The sequence below is a fragment of the Thunnus albacares genome, chromosome 2 (genome assembly GCF_914725855.1).
Source record: "Thunnus albacares chromosome 2, fThuAlb1.1, whole genome shotgun sequence".
In the NCBI taxonomy this organism is placed as follows: domain Eukaryota; kingdom Metazoa; phylum Chordata; class Actinopteri; order Scombriformes; family Scombridae; genus Thunnus; species Thunnus albacares.
In genome coordinates this window covers 25931027-25946937 of record NC_058107.1, presented here as the reverse complement: position 1 = coordinate 25946937, position 15911 = coordinate 25931027, and the positions used below count along the sequence as shown (strand labels likewise).

The window sequence follows — 15911 nt, the reverse complement described above, 5'->3', positions numbered from 1 at the left end:
TATTATTTTTTGTACATGTTTTTACTTTACATAGCTTATTAAAATGTTTTGATCATGTTTATATATATATATATATATATATATATATATATATATATACAGACAGGTGACAAATTAAAGAAAAAAACTGGTAAAGGTCTGAATGCTTGACCCCTACAGTGAGGAGATCTGATGGCTCTGTTGTGCTTTAGGGGGCATTTTGCTGGCATGGTTTGGGTCCACTTGTCCCTTTAGAGGGAAGGGTCACTGCAAATCAATACAAAGTTGTTCTGAGTCATCACCTTTATGCTGTGATAAAACATTTCTATCCTGATGGGAGTGGTCTCTTCCAGGATGACAATACCCCCACCCATAAGGCACGAGGGGTCACTGAATGGTTTGATGAATATGACATTGATGTGAATCAGATGTTATGGCCTTCGCAGTCACCAGATCTCAACCCAATTGGACACCTATGGGACATTTTGAACTGACATGTTAGACAGCGCTCTCCACCACCATCATCAAAACACCAAATGAGGGAATATCTTTTTGTAGAATGGTGTTCATCCCTCCAGAAGAGTCCAGAGACTTGTAGAATCAATGCCAAGGCTGAATAAGTAAACACAATAGCTATACCATTAATATATTGGTGATTAATGTAGTTTATTTCACATTATTTAGTACTTTATTCATTTGTTACTATTATTTTAACGTACTTTGCTATTAATGTGACAGAGTCTTGATTTAAATGATATTCAAGCGTGGGTCTATTTTTTTTTATTCAATCGTGAGTGACGTAGCAGCTTAAATCTCGAGCGTCCGATAGCGGAAATGCATGAATGAGCACGGACTTGAGTTGTGTCTAGATGGTAACCCTGGATTTGTGAAACTCTCGCGAACTACTTCAATAATTTCTTTTCTCGCTGTTTTATGATGTGAAAACGCAAATATTGTGGTTTGGTTAGGTGTAGGCACAAAATCCTCTTGGTTAGGTTTAGGGAAAGCTACTGATTTGGGTTAAAATTATCAGTTGAACGTGGTGTGGGTTAAAGTCACTACTTCCTTACAAATCTCGCGAGAGTTTTCGCAAATCTAGGGGTTACCATCTAGACACGACCCAAAGTTGTTGAAGCACTGAGCATTACTTTCTTGACATGTCTGTAAGCAGAGAAGTCTGTATCTGCGCTGTTTATTAATGTGTTATCACAGTCTTATATATCTATAACTTTACAGTGACCAGCCGTGAAAAGCTGAAATGAAGACACTAATTGTGGGAGTTGGCGGGTAAGTAAATTCAGGAGGATTGTAAACATTATAATGTGTTGTTGTGTTGATCTCCATCCAGAACCTCTTCATTGTTCCCCACGGGTCATTCTGCCTCCACACAGCCTGTTTGGCTTCAGATTGCATTCTGCATGCTTACGTTTTTTCACAACACAATGGATATAAAAAAAAAAAAAGTTTTTTTTTCACTTTTCAATTAGCCTTTGCTTAAGCATGCATGTTTCAGATGTTGAAATACTTCTTGGTGCCTGGTAAGGTAACAGGGAAATACAGAGAGACATGATGTTTAGCAGGTCACAGAAAGGCATCAGAAAATGCAATAGCTTTATCATATTAAAGGACATTAAAGGACATTTGCTAACACAGAAAGAACAGCAGGGGCACCATCAGATCAATACAGCATGTGACAGACATGTGGCAGCAAAGACTGATAAGGGTTGTTTGCTTTGCAGAGAAACCGTTAAATGTGTCCCTGTAACTCCTGGAAGACAGAGAGAACATTTCTAAAAGTGTTTTTTTTTTTTTTTTTTTTTTTTAATGCAGTTAGTTTGTAAATGCAAAACATGCAGTGGCATGCAGATGTTTTCAGTATTCTCTAATACCAAATTAAGTGCCTAAAGCACGTCTATAACTATCAATTCAAGGATAGGTTCACAATTATTCAAGGGTGTCTTAAAACAACAGTCAGGTGTCCATATGAACACTGAAAGAGGTTTTCCTTGCTGTAATTATTCTTCCTGTTCATACTGGCTATTAAAAGATCCCCTTCAAATGTGCTTTCGATGTAAGTGATGGGGGACAAAACACACAGTGTGTTCACACAGTCATTTTCTGCAAAAATGCATTTAAAAGTTTGTCTGAAGCTTATATGAGGCTTCAACAGTCTAAGTTAGTCATATCAAGTGGATATTTGCCACATTTACAGTCTTTGTAGCATCAAATTCAGACAGTGTTTCCCTGTTGAACTGTGGTGGAAGTATAGTAACAAAAAGAGGGACTTTGGCACTAAAAAGACTGTCACGTTGAAAGACATCTACTTGATTTGACTAATTTGGGCTAATGGCCAGTATTAACAGGATGAATGATTACAGCAAGAAAAAACCCGTTTCAGTGTTCTTTGGGTACCTGAATAATGTTTTAAGACAGACTTGAAAAACCGCAAACTCGTCCTTGAACTTATTGCTAACTGACAAAAGCAGCGTGTCACCTTGTTTCTGGTTTCAGTTGTGTTGCACCCTTTCACCACACTGAGTGTCAATGATGGTTGTGGTTGGGTGTGTTCGAAAGTGTCCTGTGTTGCTTCTTTAACCTCACCCAACAGTTCTGAGTAGCTGACTCCAAGAGCCTGTTAGCACCTGTTAAACTTAGCCTAGTTATAATGTAAAAGTTTACTGAGTGGACATTTATCCCTGTATTAAAACTGATTGCACCACACAAACTTGTTCTTTGGTAGAGATTAGTTATCACTAAATATTTACACCTACTAACTGGCAGGTGTAAACTAGCTAATTGAACCAACTGACAAAGCTGACGTTAGCTTTCTAATATCTGACCTGTTTAGATTGAAGAGTATATGCTGAATATGGTTGACATAATATCTGACCTGACACTTTACATTACATTTCACAGAAAAAAAAACACACAATATACCTAAAATTACAAAACTTTATGCCAATAACATTAGACTAAATGACCAAATAACGTCAGTTAGGTTAGCATAATCAGATATTTTCCTCTCACTGTAAACTGCATGTATACTACTAATTTTAAAAAACATATATTTTTCCCGGTGTGCAGATAAAAATGAAACAAAGTCATATCTACATTTACAAACGACTGGCATTTAAGTCTATGATATCTTTTGGCCACTAAAACTGGTCTTAAGTTAAGTTTTGTTCCAGCTCGTGATGCTATAGCATGTAGTTGTTTTTTTCCGATTGGATGGTGGTGGCGCTACAGATGTAAATAAATCACTCATTTTAAACTGATTGGTAGATAAACACTTAAGCACACAAACTTTATGATGGATTTATGATAAGCTGGTGCAAGTGACTACTCACAGCCAAGAAATAGTCCTGTACATGACCACAACTGAGCTTTAGAGGACCTGGCAGGCTGATTTTGTTACTTTTTGACAGAGCTAGGCTAGCTGTTTCTCCCTATGCTAAGCTAAGCTAACTGTCTGCTGGCTCTAGCTTCATAATTAATGGACAGATGTGAGAGTGGTATTATCTAACTCTCAGCAAGAAAGTAAATAAGCAAATTTCCCAAAATGTCGAACTATTCCTTTTAAATTTGTTTTTTTTAATAACTGTGAACAAGATACATAATGAGTGGGACATTTTACAGGTAAAAACTAACTCCTCAATCATATGTTTGGTATTTCAGTACCACAATTTCTTGTTAGTTATTGTTCGACATAAACGCAGTGACACATATCCGCGATCATTGGCTGATATATCAACCCAGCTGAATCCTCATTCAGGCTCTAGCACTGACACACTTGGAGTACACTTCTACCTCTCTGCTGTCAGGTGAGAAGTTAAACCACTAGAGGTCAGCAAAAACTAGATTTTCAGCTGGTGTTCAGTTTCTCTTTAAAAGCACTTTTTAAAAGTTAGATAGTTAAATAGATGTCTGATTGAGGCAGGTGTGTAAAACAAGTATCTCTTTTTTAACTGTATTTGTGCAGCTTTAAAATGAGAAAATATAACATGTTCTCCTTGCGGTATGTGCTGTTTTTCCTTCAGGATGACCAATGGAGGAAAATCCACTCTTTCTAAGAGTCTACATGAGCAGATACACAACAGCTGCATCATTGCACAGGATTCATTTTTTAAGGTAGACTGGTTTGCCTACTTCAAATCATATCACAGCTTTTATACTGTCACAGTCATGCTGGAAAGTTGAGAGCGTGTGTGTTCATGGTTGATACTCTTTTTTTCAGGATGACTCTGTGGTACCAGTGGACAGCAATGGTTTTAAGCAATATGACAGTAAGGACACTTTATTTACTCATTTGTTATCCAACATGAAATTACAAAGATTAAGTTATAAGACTTTATTTTATAATTATAAGTTCTGAAGAGGCTCTGAATTTGAGAGCTAAGCAGAAGTGATATTCCAACTGATGTACTTGTGTTTTAGAAATGAGTATATTGTCATGAGCCCAGCTTTTCACAGGAAAATAAATTCATTTACTCGGAGCAAATAAGTTGCAATAGTTGGAAAGGTCAGCAAGTTTTTGGTTTTACAGTGAGTGAAATATTTGTATTTTCATTTGTTCATTAACTAGCTATATGGAGTAAAATCAAATATAACATTATTGTCCAACAGAGGGGAAAACTTATGCTCACCAAAACCTAAAAGCAGCACAAGACATATAAATAAAGTAACACATAGAATAAATGTGGTGATAAGATACCACTGAGACAAAAAATCTTAAGTATAGAGTACGCTACAATATACAAGTATAAAAATATATGAAATACCTAAAGCAAAGCATAAAACATTAAAACCTAAAATACTGCAGAGCAAGATTTGTGGCTCAGTTCTTCATCATGTCACATCATGACAGTGTTGTTGCAGCTGCACTGATAGATTGATAATAATGGAAGAAAATGGAAGTTTTCTCTGATTCTATTTAGCGCTCGATGCTCTCCACATGGACAAGATGATGAGCGAGGTTGAATCATGGCAGAGAGATCCTGAATCGTTCCTGAGGGGACGAGGGCTGACTTCAGCGCACACAGCGCTGTCAGTAAATGAGGAAGTATTTGTGCTGATCGTGGAGGGCTTCCTGATTTACAACTACAGGTACACAAAGTGAGGCTTTAGTGCAACTACTGTTTTGTTTCAGTTCAGAGAGGTCGATTCCAAAATTGGACATAAATTTGAAAAACGAGTAACAATTAACATTTTTGCAATAATTACCTAGAGAGATTTCATACATTTAATTAATTCCAATTAGCTGTAACCTAATGAGTCTTTTAGTCAGTGCACAGCAGGTCAGATGAACATGCAAAAATGGGGAATTTATCTACGGGCGACTATACAATTCAGCATATAATGTATATGAAGAATAAAGCTTCTATTAATCTATTAATAATTAATTCATATTTGGTTTGAATGCAGACACTTTTAATTGAAATTCTGCTAGAAAACAACAACACGACTAACTAATAAATTAGCTCTTTCCAGGAAACTAAATTATTAGAAAATAACATACTTGTGACTGAATCGATGACAGACCAACAAGCCCAAAATTAATTATTAAGTTGCATTAGGATAAAATATAATCTATTTGTTAAAAAATTGATAGCACTTTCAGACATACAGTACTGTGCAAAGGTTTTAGACGCTAATATTAAAGTGAGGATGCATGAATTGTTTTTATTTATCAATTGTGTTGTATCGGCTCTCGGATGTACGTTGCTTTGGATAAACATGTCTGCTCAAGGAAAAATTGTAATTGTAATTCATACAAAGTGCAGTAAACAGAAAAAAACAGCACCAGTTCTCATCGGTACACTTGCACAGAGTTTTTCAAGGTACTTGGCAAGTTGGTTGTTCCAAACATTTTGGAGAACTTGCTGATTATTTTGCATAACGGAGGAATCTAAACAGACAAAGTGCCTAAAACATTTGCACAGTACTGTATATACACACACAATCATCTTTATTTGGGAAAAATTAAATTGCGTTCTTCAGGTGGGGATTTCTGCTTGAATTGATACCGTTTTTGCAAAGTTACTATTCAGTTTAGTTTATCTCTTATGACACTAACTGATTTTTGTCTTTTACATTAACAGGCCATTGAATGAGCTATTTGACAAAAGATACTTCATGGAAATACCTTATGATGTCTGCAAGATGAGACGGAGGTTAGAATCTGTTTAATCCGAGTATCCGAGTAAATCCATTTCCATTCATTTTCTTACCATAGATTGTTGTACTACTGTGTTTTGTTTTTGTTAACCTTTTCCTAGATGTTACTCTACTTCATTCATAAAGTTTGCTTTATTGTGTGTTTGCCCCCCCAGTTCGAGGGTCTACACGCCCCCTGATCCTCCTGGATACTTTGATGGACACGTATGGCCAATGTACCTAAAAAACCACCGGGAGATGGAGAGCATGGTGTCAGGAATTGGTGAGTGTCCATGTGTACTGGTTAGTTGTACTAGAAAGCTTTGTTGGATAAAGATAGTGATAATAATGTTGATGTGATTAGAAGTGTGACATACGGTTAGGAGATTGTTTTATTGAGTCGAAACATCATGATTTTGTTGATACTGACGATACTGTCATCACTTTAGAAGCCTTACTGGTGTGTAATAGTAAAGCAAATCATCTATTTGTACAATATGTATTTTTTCCAGTATTTCTGGATGGACTGAAGTCAAAGGAGGAGCTACTGTCTGCTGTGTATAAAGATATAGGTCAGGAAATAAAAAGGCTCAGGGGTAAGTTGCAAAATATGTTGTATTATATATGTGATCTGATATATTTCCAATAAACGATGCTCCTTTGAAATTTGGCCCCAGATTATGTAAATAGATGTTTTTGTGTCTGAAAAAAAAGAATTTACTAAAGTTTATTTACTCCCACTTCTCAGAAAATGTAGAGCCAGAAATATAGTCCTGCAAATACATGATTTGTATTTCTGTGGAATAGATTAGAAACAAAGCCAGTTTCAAACAATAATAAGCAATAAATCAGCAACAAATTATATGGAAGTCATGAGGTGAAATAATTTGATACCAAATCTTTGTTCTATTTATCTGTTGTAAATCCAAAAGAATCAATGTTGAATACAACCAACAGTGGCGGGGGGTCTTCTTCAAGACCTTTTAGTTAGTTCACTTAAATATATACACTATTATACACTACATTATATATACTATTCAAGAGGAAAAAAAGATATTAATTCGATTTTATGTGTTTTGTTTTGTTTACAGAGAAAGACTGAAATTGTTGGAGTTGGATTTATTTACCCTCTGAAGGTGACGACAGCTTTGGAAGCAGATGTCAGGAAAGTTAATTGTTTGAACTAATGTGCGACTGAAAGGATCAAGCCAAATGCCTCTTTGATGTTCTGGGAATACGTTTCAAGTTGAAACAACTGCTGATGACAATAAACTGATGCTGTAGCATCTGAAATTGTCCAGCTGGAGATTGGACAGACACTGCCAGAACCTCAGTGGACTCGATGTCTTCGCCACTACAGCCAGCATTTTGATGTGAGATTATACTCTGGGAAACCTAAATATATGAAGAATCTGATGTAATATCTGTTACTGCATAGTTTTTTTTAATGTATAGGAGGATTTTGATCCTAAAGTCTGACTCTTTTCTGACTTTTTTATCAGTATACTGTATATACACATACCGTTAACTTGTGATTTAACTTCATATGACCAAATACAAGAAGTGTGCATCATCATTTAAAAGACTCACGCATATTTGTATATTATGAATATTAAACAATGATCATTGCATACTGTAATTTGATAAGCATCTTTTTTGTTGTTTTGAAAACCAGACAAAGACTTTTCTAAGTCTTGGTCCATAAATGAAACTGAGTCGAGTGACATCTGCATATCCCTGATGGTGATTTGTCTCCACCTGATGGTGAAATATGATTCACTAGAGACAAACTAGTGACGAACTTCCCTACATAAGTACTCTCACTACAACCTAAATACGGAGCTCTATCCAACTCTGACAGCAAATTATAAGAAAAGACACATATGCACAGCAAGTAGCATTTTAAAACTACCATTGAATTAATTCTCTTTAGTTTATTATCATGAAACCAATTAAAATGTCAATTTTAAGGCAGTTTTAAGCAACATGTGTATTTGCATGTTTTTGGGAATGTACGAGGAAACTGGAGTTGAAGATATTTGAAAAAGAAAAAGGAGTGCAAAGCATTGCTGGATTAACCTGTAACTGTTGACTTGTTTACTCTCAACATACCGTAATCTTGAATTTAGTAGTGCACTTCCTTTTACCCATACAACCCTTGTGTTAATGTTCGCAAAAGTGCTGCTGAGATGATTTTAACCCACCAAGTATCCAAAACGCTTTTACCAAAAATGTATCATTTGTCAACCCATTTTCCCATATTATTTCTTTTCTTTGATTCTTTCTTTCTTTCTTGACCAGGTGGTCTACACCACTGGTGAGCAAACAGTGATACTTTCAGTGAATAGATGAATGAATAGTTTGACCCTCTCCATTAAAACCATAAGACATTAGTCTCCCTTTTGATCCAGTCTTTGCAGAAGCCCTCTTCGTGAACTGCATTGCACATCACTTTTTAAAAAAAGAAATTATTGCTTCAGCGACTACTTTGAATGAAATTATGAGCACATGATGCAATCCAAAAAATAAAGCAGATCAAAAAATGCCTACTCAGCATTATTGCATCTAAAACGTCTAAAAAATTCCATTTACTTATTTATTTAAAAATGAGAAAAATCTTTGGAGTGATAAAAGTCATCAGAGAGTTTTAAACCCATAATCTTAGAGGAGTCTTTGTCAACAGAACCACCAGAGCAGGTGCTCTTTCAGAGTGTGTGCATGCCTTCTTGATATGCTCCCTACCTTTAAAATCCTATTTATAGAAAGCCTACTTTCAGTTTTAGACTGAAACCTGTTTGACAGCAGTTTGCTGAGTGTATGCTGAGTGAACCGTGAGATGTTTCCTCTCTTGCCTTTGCGTGACTTATACTATTGCAAAACCTACCTCTCATCCGCAAAGGTGCATTGTTTCCCACACACTATATGGTCTGAAATTTTATCAAAAAGTCCAAGCCGTCAGCAGAATATTTATGTTTACCTCAGCAGTCAACTTGCTTGACCAGTATGTACCACAGATGTGGTGACTCCTGGGGATTGGGGAAATCTGGGGATTCCTTACTTCCCTGTACTGACTATATCCTCTTCTAACACGACATATATAAGTCTGCTGCAGCTTCTTTCACTAATCGATGCTCTCTGGGAGCCTCATACCATTTATAGGTCAGATTTAAGCCTTGATTTGTCTCTGGAAATTAAGGGGAAAACATGTCAAAGGTGGGATTTTGTGCATTTGTGTGTTTACTTTTTGTCTGCTGCTGCTGCTTCTGTTGTAGCAAAGCTATGTCGACTAAAGTCAACCCGGAGGCTGTGAACGAGAGACCTGTGATTGGTGAGTGAAAGATAGCATTAGGCTTGAATGTTGCACATTTTACTGAAGAGACACTCACAAGATACAAACACAAAACAAAGTGTATGACGGTGTTTCTTTGTCAGCGTGTATTCAAACCTGCTGTGTTCTCGTCCCACAGGTATTTTGACTCAGCTAGTTTCAAGTGAAGACATGAAACCATTCGGGAGGACCTACATACCTGCCTCCTATGTGAAATACATTGAGGCTGGAGGCAGCAGAGTGATGCCCATCAGGTGGGTTGAGTTCCCCTTGTGTTGGCCTGTTGTGGTGTGTTTAACAGTAAAGATAATTTGACTGGAGCTTTAAGTAGCTTTGGAAAACAAAGACAATGAATCCACTCCCTAAATCTGCAAAACAGAGTTTATATATGTTGGGCTACTTTATCTTTTAATTAGGGATGGTGTCTTTTAAGATAAATATCTTCTGTACTTTTAATAACACAGTAATAAAGCACTGTTTGCTTTGTTTTCCCCTCACAGATTGACTCATACAACTACTGAATATGAAAACATCTTCAGGAAGATAAATGGGTAAGTTATACGACTGACTAATATAAATACTTTAACTGTGTTTTTCCAGTCCTCAGTTTGTCATTGTACTAACTGTTTGATGTCTGTTTAGCCTTATTTTCATTGGTGGAGTTGCAAATTTAGAGACATCAGACTTTGCCAGGGTGGCGAAGATTTTTTACAGACTCGCTCTGACAGTAAGTACAGCAGAAAATTATTTTCATTGTTTCTCCGCGAAGTGAAGTAAGCGCTCTCTGCCTGCCTGTCTGTCTGTCTCTCTGCCTAAAAAACACCTAAACTAACAACAATATCTCCCTTTTTTTTTTTTTGTAATTAAAGTTTTTTTTATTAGTTTTTGCCTTATAAACACAATGCGGCACAATACAACATACTGCTTTAAATCAACAAAGACCAAGTAATAGTAATAATAAATCTGAGCACATATTTTTTATCTACCTTTTTAAAATATTTTTATGTCCTTTTTCTGTTAATTGTCTTTTGATTGTGCATTTACTCAAGTTACGTACATTTTTAGATATTGCTGTTGCACCTAGGTTGTTTTCATGTTGTTAGAATTTATTGTTTACTGTAAGTCCAGAGCATTTCAGAATGTTTTAGTCCACTGTATTAATAGTTACTTTGCATTATTAGATGTTGCTGAAACATGCAATAAGCTCATAAAACATGACTCCTTACTGGTAGTTAAACCAACCAACAGTTTGTGGAGTAGTTAAACCAATCCCAATGTTAAAACACCATTTAATGTTCAAGGTACATTTTAATTGTCATTATATGTACGCAGGATTGCACAACGAAATTCAAATTATATATTATAAATTAGAATTGAACAAAACTATCAATTTGGCAATAAAACAAAAAAGAACAAAATATATAAGTAGCACTAAAGAAGTCGTACTGTTGTAATGTACTTTCACTTAAGTAAGATTTTAAATGCGGGACATTAATCATCACTGGACTACTTTTCTACCATTTATTGAGCTCGATTTTATAATGACTTCCTTTTTAGAGGAGTTACCACACTGTTTCAGTGTTGCTTGGATCAAATATTGTTTCAGAGGCAGAGAAATTTAAAGTTCTGTCTCTATGTGTGTTTCAGGCCAATGATGCCGGAGACTTCTTCCCCATCTGGGGTACATGCATGGGCATGCAGCTGCTGACGGTACTGGTGGCCGGAGAAAATCTGCTGACCAAAACCACAGCTGAGAACATATCAATGCCCCTGAACCTAACTGAAGGTTATAACTTACTACATTGTTGTTGATGTCTACATATGTATGTATTTTTTGGGTTTGTTTTTTTTTTTTACATTTTTAGGTAAAAGTATAGCCTCGGTTTACAGTTTTTTGGAAAACAGCATGTATTGAATCGTACCACTTGGTGTCAGTAGAGGCAAGTCACAAATCAGAGGGTGTTTTTGGGCCTTCATATCTGACCCTCTGCTACTATCACCAAATCATTTCTGCATGTTTATCTTGCCATAATGTCATTGTTTTATGAAACTATCTGTTTTTATATAGATGAAGTTTATTTATTTACTTCAACACTCCTCTCCATTTCTCCTGCAGAGGCCTACACCAGCAGGATGTTTGAGGGTTTCCCCAGTGATCTTTTGAGGGCTTTGACCCAAGAACCCCTGACTGGCAATTTTCACAAATACGGCGTTACAGTAGAGGTACAGTAAAGCACTCTAGTGAACAGTTTCGCTGTATGTTCCACTTCCCCTGTCGGGATTTCATCTTGTTATTGTGTTGAGAAACAAAAAACCAAACACTCATCTGGTCGTTTCAACATTAAGAAACGTGTTTACCAGTGTTTCATGGAGTGTTCTGTTTCATGGTAATGAAACCTGTGACTAAACACTTATAGTACAGACATTTATGTGTACGTGAGCAATCTGCTTGCATAACACTCAGTATTACTCCATCTGTGATGGATCAATCTAATATGTAGAAAAATGCTCCTCCAGACTTTCCAGGAAAATGAGAAGCTGCAGAGTTTCTTCAACATCTTGTCAACAAACGTTGCTGAAAACGAAGTTAACTTTGTCTCAACTATGGAAGGTTAGAAATTTATTTTGATATGAATCTGCCATTATATAGGAAAAGCTTTTCTAAAACTTAATCGTGAGTTTCTAATAACGACATTATATGTACTGTATATATTTTCTTTCCTCCCTCATGTCAGCTAAGAGATATCCCTTCTATGGAGTGCAGTGGCACCCAGAGGTGAATCGCTTTCAGTGGAGCAGCAGCCGAAACTTTCCACACTCCCATAACGCTGTCAGGCTGTCCTCTCTCCTGGCTGACTTTTTTGTCAATGAAGGTAAAGAGTTGAACACAGTCAATCTATCAATAATGAAAAGTTTTACTATTAACAACAGGAATAAAGAGGAGTCAAAGGAGAGCTGTTTGGGATTTTGAGTGTTCGAAACTATAAACATGTTAAAAGAACTTATGAACTGATACAAACTATCACAGATAGAAGTACTGAAATCTTTTACTTGAGTTAAAATAGCAATACCACAAAAAATAATAATCCATTACAAGTAAAAGTCCTGCATTCAAAATCTTACTTAAATAAAAGTATGTAAATGTACTTAAAGTCTCAAAGTAAAGAACTCATTATGCAAACTGTCCCCATTTAGAGTTATATTCAATATATATATATTATGTGAATATTAATACTGATTTATTGACATGTACATGTAAGCAGCATTTTAAAGTTGTCAGAGCAGAGCTAATCTTAATTTATACTGTTAGGTAGTCAAATCTATAAAAATCTATAAATCTATAGTTATTTTATTAAGATGATCATATGTTCTATGTATAAAATATTGATCTGAAAAGTAACTGTAGCTGTGGAATAAATGTAATGGGGTAAAAAGTACAATATTTCCCTCTAAAATGTAGTTAAGTATAAGTACAAAGTAGCATAAATTGGAAATACTAAAGTAAAGTACCCCAAAATTGTACTTAAGTAAATGTACTTAGTTACATTCTGCCACTGCTCACCATCGCGGTGTCCTGTGTTTCATTATATATTAATCTGCTGATTATTTATTCAATTAATCATCTGATCCATAAAATATCAGAAAATGGCAACAAAAAAATGCCCTTGACAGTTTCCTAAAGCCTGAGTTGTCTTCAAATTGCATTATTTTTTCCGACCAACAGTCCATATTTCATAGATGATCCAATCTGCACACTTAAAAGCTGAAACTAGGTTATGTTCGACATTTTTTCTTGAAAGATTACTATCAAAAATTTGCTGATTAATTTTCGGTGAAATGACTTATCAGTTAAGCGACTAATCATTTCATCTCTAGTTCACACACAGGGGCCAAACATGCCAGTGTGCCCTTGCATGTGCAAACAAAACACACAGATTAGCGACAGGTACGGGTACAAATGTCAATCCAACAGCAGAGAACACCCACGTTCATGACAGTTCCAGCGCTGTATTGAACAAATTAGGAAATATTCTGATTTTAATATTGTTACTTTATAAAGATGTACCCTCTATATCATGTGCAAAGAGGTTTTAAGAAGAGAAAAATAGCTGTAAAACACGACATTGCAACAGGTCAAGACCACGGAGGTCTTAATCCAGTTTTGATGTGAATTAACACAGAAATTAACACATGCAGTAAGTTTATAAAAACAATCCAACAATTAAGAACACTGTATGGAGAAATCTCAGTATAATCCAGTCTGATTATGGTCCAAATATCCCTCTAAATAATATAATTACGAGATACAATGATTGTAAATCTTGTTATTTCCTCATAGGGAGGATTCATCTATTCTGTTCTATTTTTTCTAATCACATGCATCTCACTTCTGCTTTGTTTAGGAAGGAGAAGTTTACATAAGTTTGACAATCCTGAGGAAGAGGCCTCATCACTGATTTACAACTACACACCAGTATTTGCTGGGAACTTCTCCGGATACGAGCAGGTCTACTTCTTCTGAAATTCTTCGGCATCTGACTGTGTGTGTGTGTGTGTGTGTGTGTGTGTGTGTGTGTGTGTGTGTGTGTGTGTGTGTGTGTGTGTGTGACTTTTCACATGAGCAACCGCACACACACACACACAAAGTCTGCTGAGTTTTAATCACAGCTAGCCATCTAAAAATGATTCAGAGTGCATTTTTATGACACTGAAGAGCCTTTTCTGCACGTACTTGTTGTTTTACTGACTTAAATGAATTGTGAATACTTTAATGTGATGTTACTGTTATTAAACTGCTTATTTGCATAAATAAACTTTTTTTTTTAAACTTTTCATTCTTTCTTTCTGTTCTTTATAATTTAATATCTGGATGGATATTGTTGAGGGCCATAGCTACCATTTAGGAAACTAAGGTCATGTCCTCTGTTTATTTATGACTTTACAACAGACATGACTTTAGCCTTTATTTCACTGTGCGGCAGTGTATTTAATTTGATAAGCACTTATAATTATTTGTTTGGTAATAGTGTGCACCACTAAAGCACAGCATGAATTGAAGGCCTTAAAGCCTTCATGACTAAATAAGAAAAAATCAAAGTTAAAAAACATCTTTAGGTATTATTTCAGTTGCTAAACTCTGATTGGTACATGAAAGTATGTGACATTACCTTTTTCTAACTGGGCCACACCCACTTCAAACCAACAAGATGAGCACAGAGAAAAACACAAACACACATTTATCTTCTGTTAATAACCAAAACTGCTCCAACTTTGGCAGAATATTGTGTGTTCATGCAGGACGCCGCTACTGACAGTGAGATGCTGACTGAGAAAAGAGGTTTTCAGGGCCTTTAAGGTGATATCTTTAGCTTGTGAGGAAGCTTGTGATATGCGGATGACCTTTCATTGTTTTATGGCTTGTGAAATGCAGTTGAAAGTTCCCGAAAAAAACAAACAAGTAACTTGTCAAACTTCCCTTAAAGCTTTTATTATTTCAGTTTATATTGTGCTAAAATGGTGTGTATGCTTAAATAAACTAGTGCTCTGTGTACAAAAGACCAGTGGTGGAAAGTAAGTATTTACTTAAGTACTATACTTAAGTTTTACTTGACTATTTCCATTTTATACTATACTTTCACTCCACATTTCAGAGAGAAATATACTTTTACTCCGCTACTTATAGTTACTATAGTTACTTTTCAGATTATGATTTTACATATCAGCATATAAATTATAATGTAGTGCTATGAACTACCAAATGACACATAAAGTAGTTACATGCTGCCGACATATCAATGTGTCAATACTAATAATCCAATAATATAAATAAAAAACTGATAATAGTGTAACATTTATTACTGTAAGTAAGATTTTGGAAGTAGGACTTTTACTTGTAAGATGGTATTTTATTAGGGCTGCAACTAATGATTATTTTCGTCATTGATTAGTTACGTTTTTGATCAATCGTATGGTCAAAAAATGTCAGAAAATTGTGAAAAATGGGTTTCATAATTTCCCCAGAGCCACAGTTAAGTCTTCAAATTTCTTGTACTCACTGACTAACAGTCAAAACCCCCCAAATATATTCAGTTAACTGTCACATAACACAAACAAAAATGTCAAACTGTTAGGATTGATAAGCCGGAAACAGGTTATTTATGTTTGTTTAAAATGACTAATTGATCATCAAAATGGATTCCTATTCATTTTCTGTCGATTTGATTAATTGAATAATTGATTAATGGCTCCAGCTCTAAATAAATGCTAACACAAGGCATAGAGAGTGTGTGAACTGGGGGTCAATAGGGACCCATTTGCCCCAAGACCCCCTGAGAGAGATAATCCGGCCCTATAGGGAGAGGGGACTTGGACTCATGTCCTCAGTATTTCTAAAATTCTGGCCCTTTATTAATCAGCATGTAAAATATAGACGCAATTGTAAACAGGGAGA

At 35.7% G+C, this 15911-nt stretch overlaps 2 protein-coding genes across 4 annotated transcripts; both read left to right on the top strand.

The window, feature by feature from the left end:
• The first annotated feature begins 807 nt into the window (after positions 1-807).
• On the top strand, positions 808-7972 carry nmrk1 (nicotinamide riboside kinase 1). 3 transcript variants are annotated; one of them, XM_044337227.1, is made up of 9 exons: positions 808-851; positions 1216-1266; positions 4017-4107; positions 4214-4262; positions 4914-5091; positions 6078-6149; positions 6309-6415; positions 6645-6728; positions 7224-7972. In XM_044337227.1, exons 2-9 carry the CDS (start codon positions 1238-1240, stop codon positions 7232-7234), a joined length of 621 nt encoding a protein of 206 aa, XP_044193162.1. In that variant the 5' UTR covers positions 808-851; positions 1216-1237; the 3' UTR covers positions 7235-7972. The 3 variants fall into 3 exon arrangements, with proteins under 3 accessions (XP_044193162.1, XP_044193168.1, XP_044193176.1); XM_044337233.1 differs by lacking the exon at positions 808-851 and adding an exon at positions 859-1142; XM_044337241.1 differs by lacking the exon at positions 808-851 and having other exon boundaries at positions 859-1266; positions 4914-5082; positions 7224-7967.
• A 1277-nt stretch (positions 7973-9249) lies between these two features.
• LOC122970871 (gamma-glutamyl hydrolase) lies at positions 9250-14043 on the top strand. Its single transcript, XM_044337215.1, has 9 exons — positions 9250-9460; positions 9600-9714; positions 9961-10011; positions 10103-10187; positions 11108-11246; positions 11577-11683; positions 11978-12071; positions 12196-12333; positions 13864-14043. The coding sequence occupies exons 1-9, from the start codon at positions 9337-9339 to the stop codon at positions 13980-13982; spliced, it is 972 nt and encodes a 323-aa protein (XP_044193150.1). The 5' UTR covers positions 9250-9336; the 3' UTR covers positions 13983-14043.
• Positions 14044-15911: the final 1868 nt, after the last annotated feature.

Bases quoted from the DNA above. Each gene is read 5' to 3' on its own strand.
- LOC122970871 (XM_044337215.1), top strand. From the start codon at position 9,337: ATGTCAAAGGTGGGATTTTGTGCATTTGTGTGTTTACTTTTTGTCTGC. The intron at 9,715-9,960 runs GTGGGTTGAGTT...TTCCCCTCACAG, and splicing joins AGCAGAGTGATGCCCATCAG to ATTGACTCATACAACTACTG. The intron at 10,012-10,102 runs GTAAGTTATACG...ATGTCTGTTTAG, and splicing joins ATCTTCAGGAAGATAAATGG to CCTTATTTTCATTGGTGGAG.
- nmrk1 (XM_044337227.1), top strand. From the start codon at position 1,238: ATGAAGACACTAATTGTGGGAGTTGGCGG. The intron at 4,263-4,913 runs GTAAGGACACTT...GATTCTATTTAG, and splicing joins TGGTTTTAAGCAATATGACA to CGCTCGATGCTCTCCACATG. The intron at 5,092-6,077 runs GTGAGGCTTTAG...TTACATTAACAG, and splicing joins TACAACTACAGGTACACAAA to GCCATTGAATGAGCTATTTG.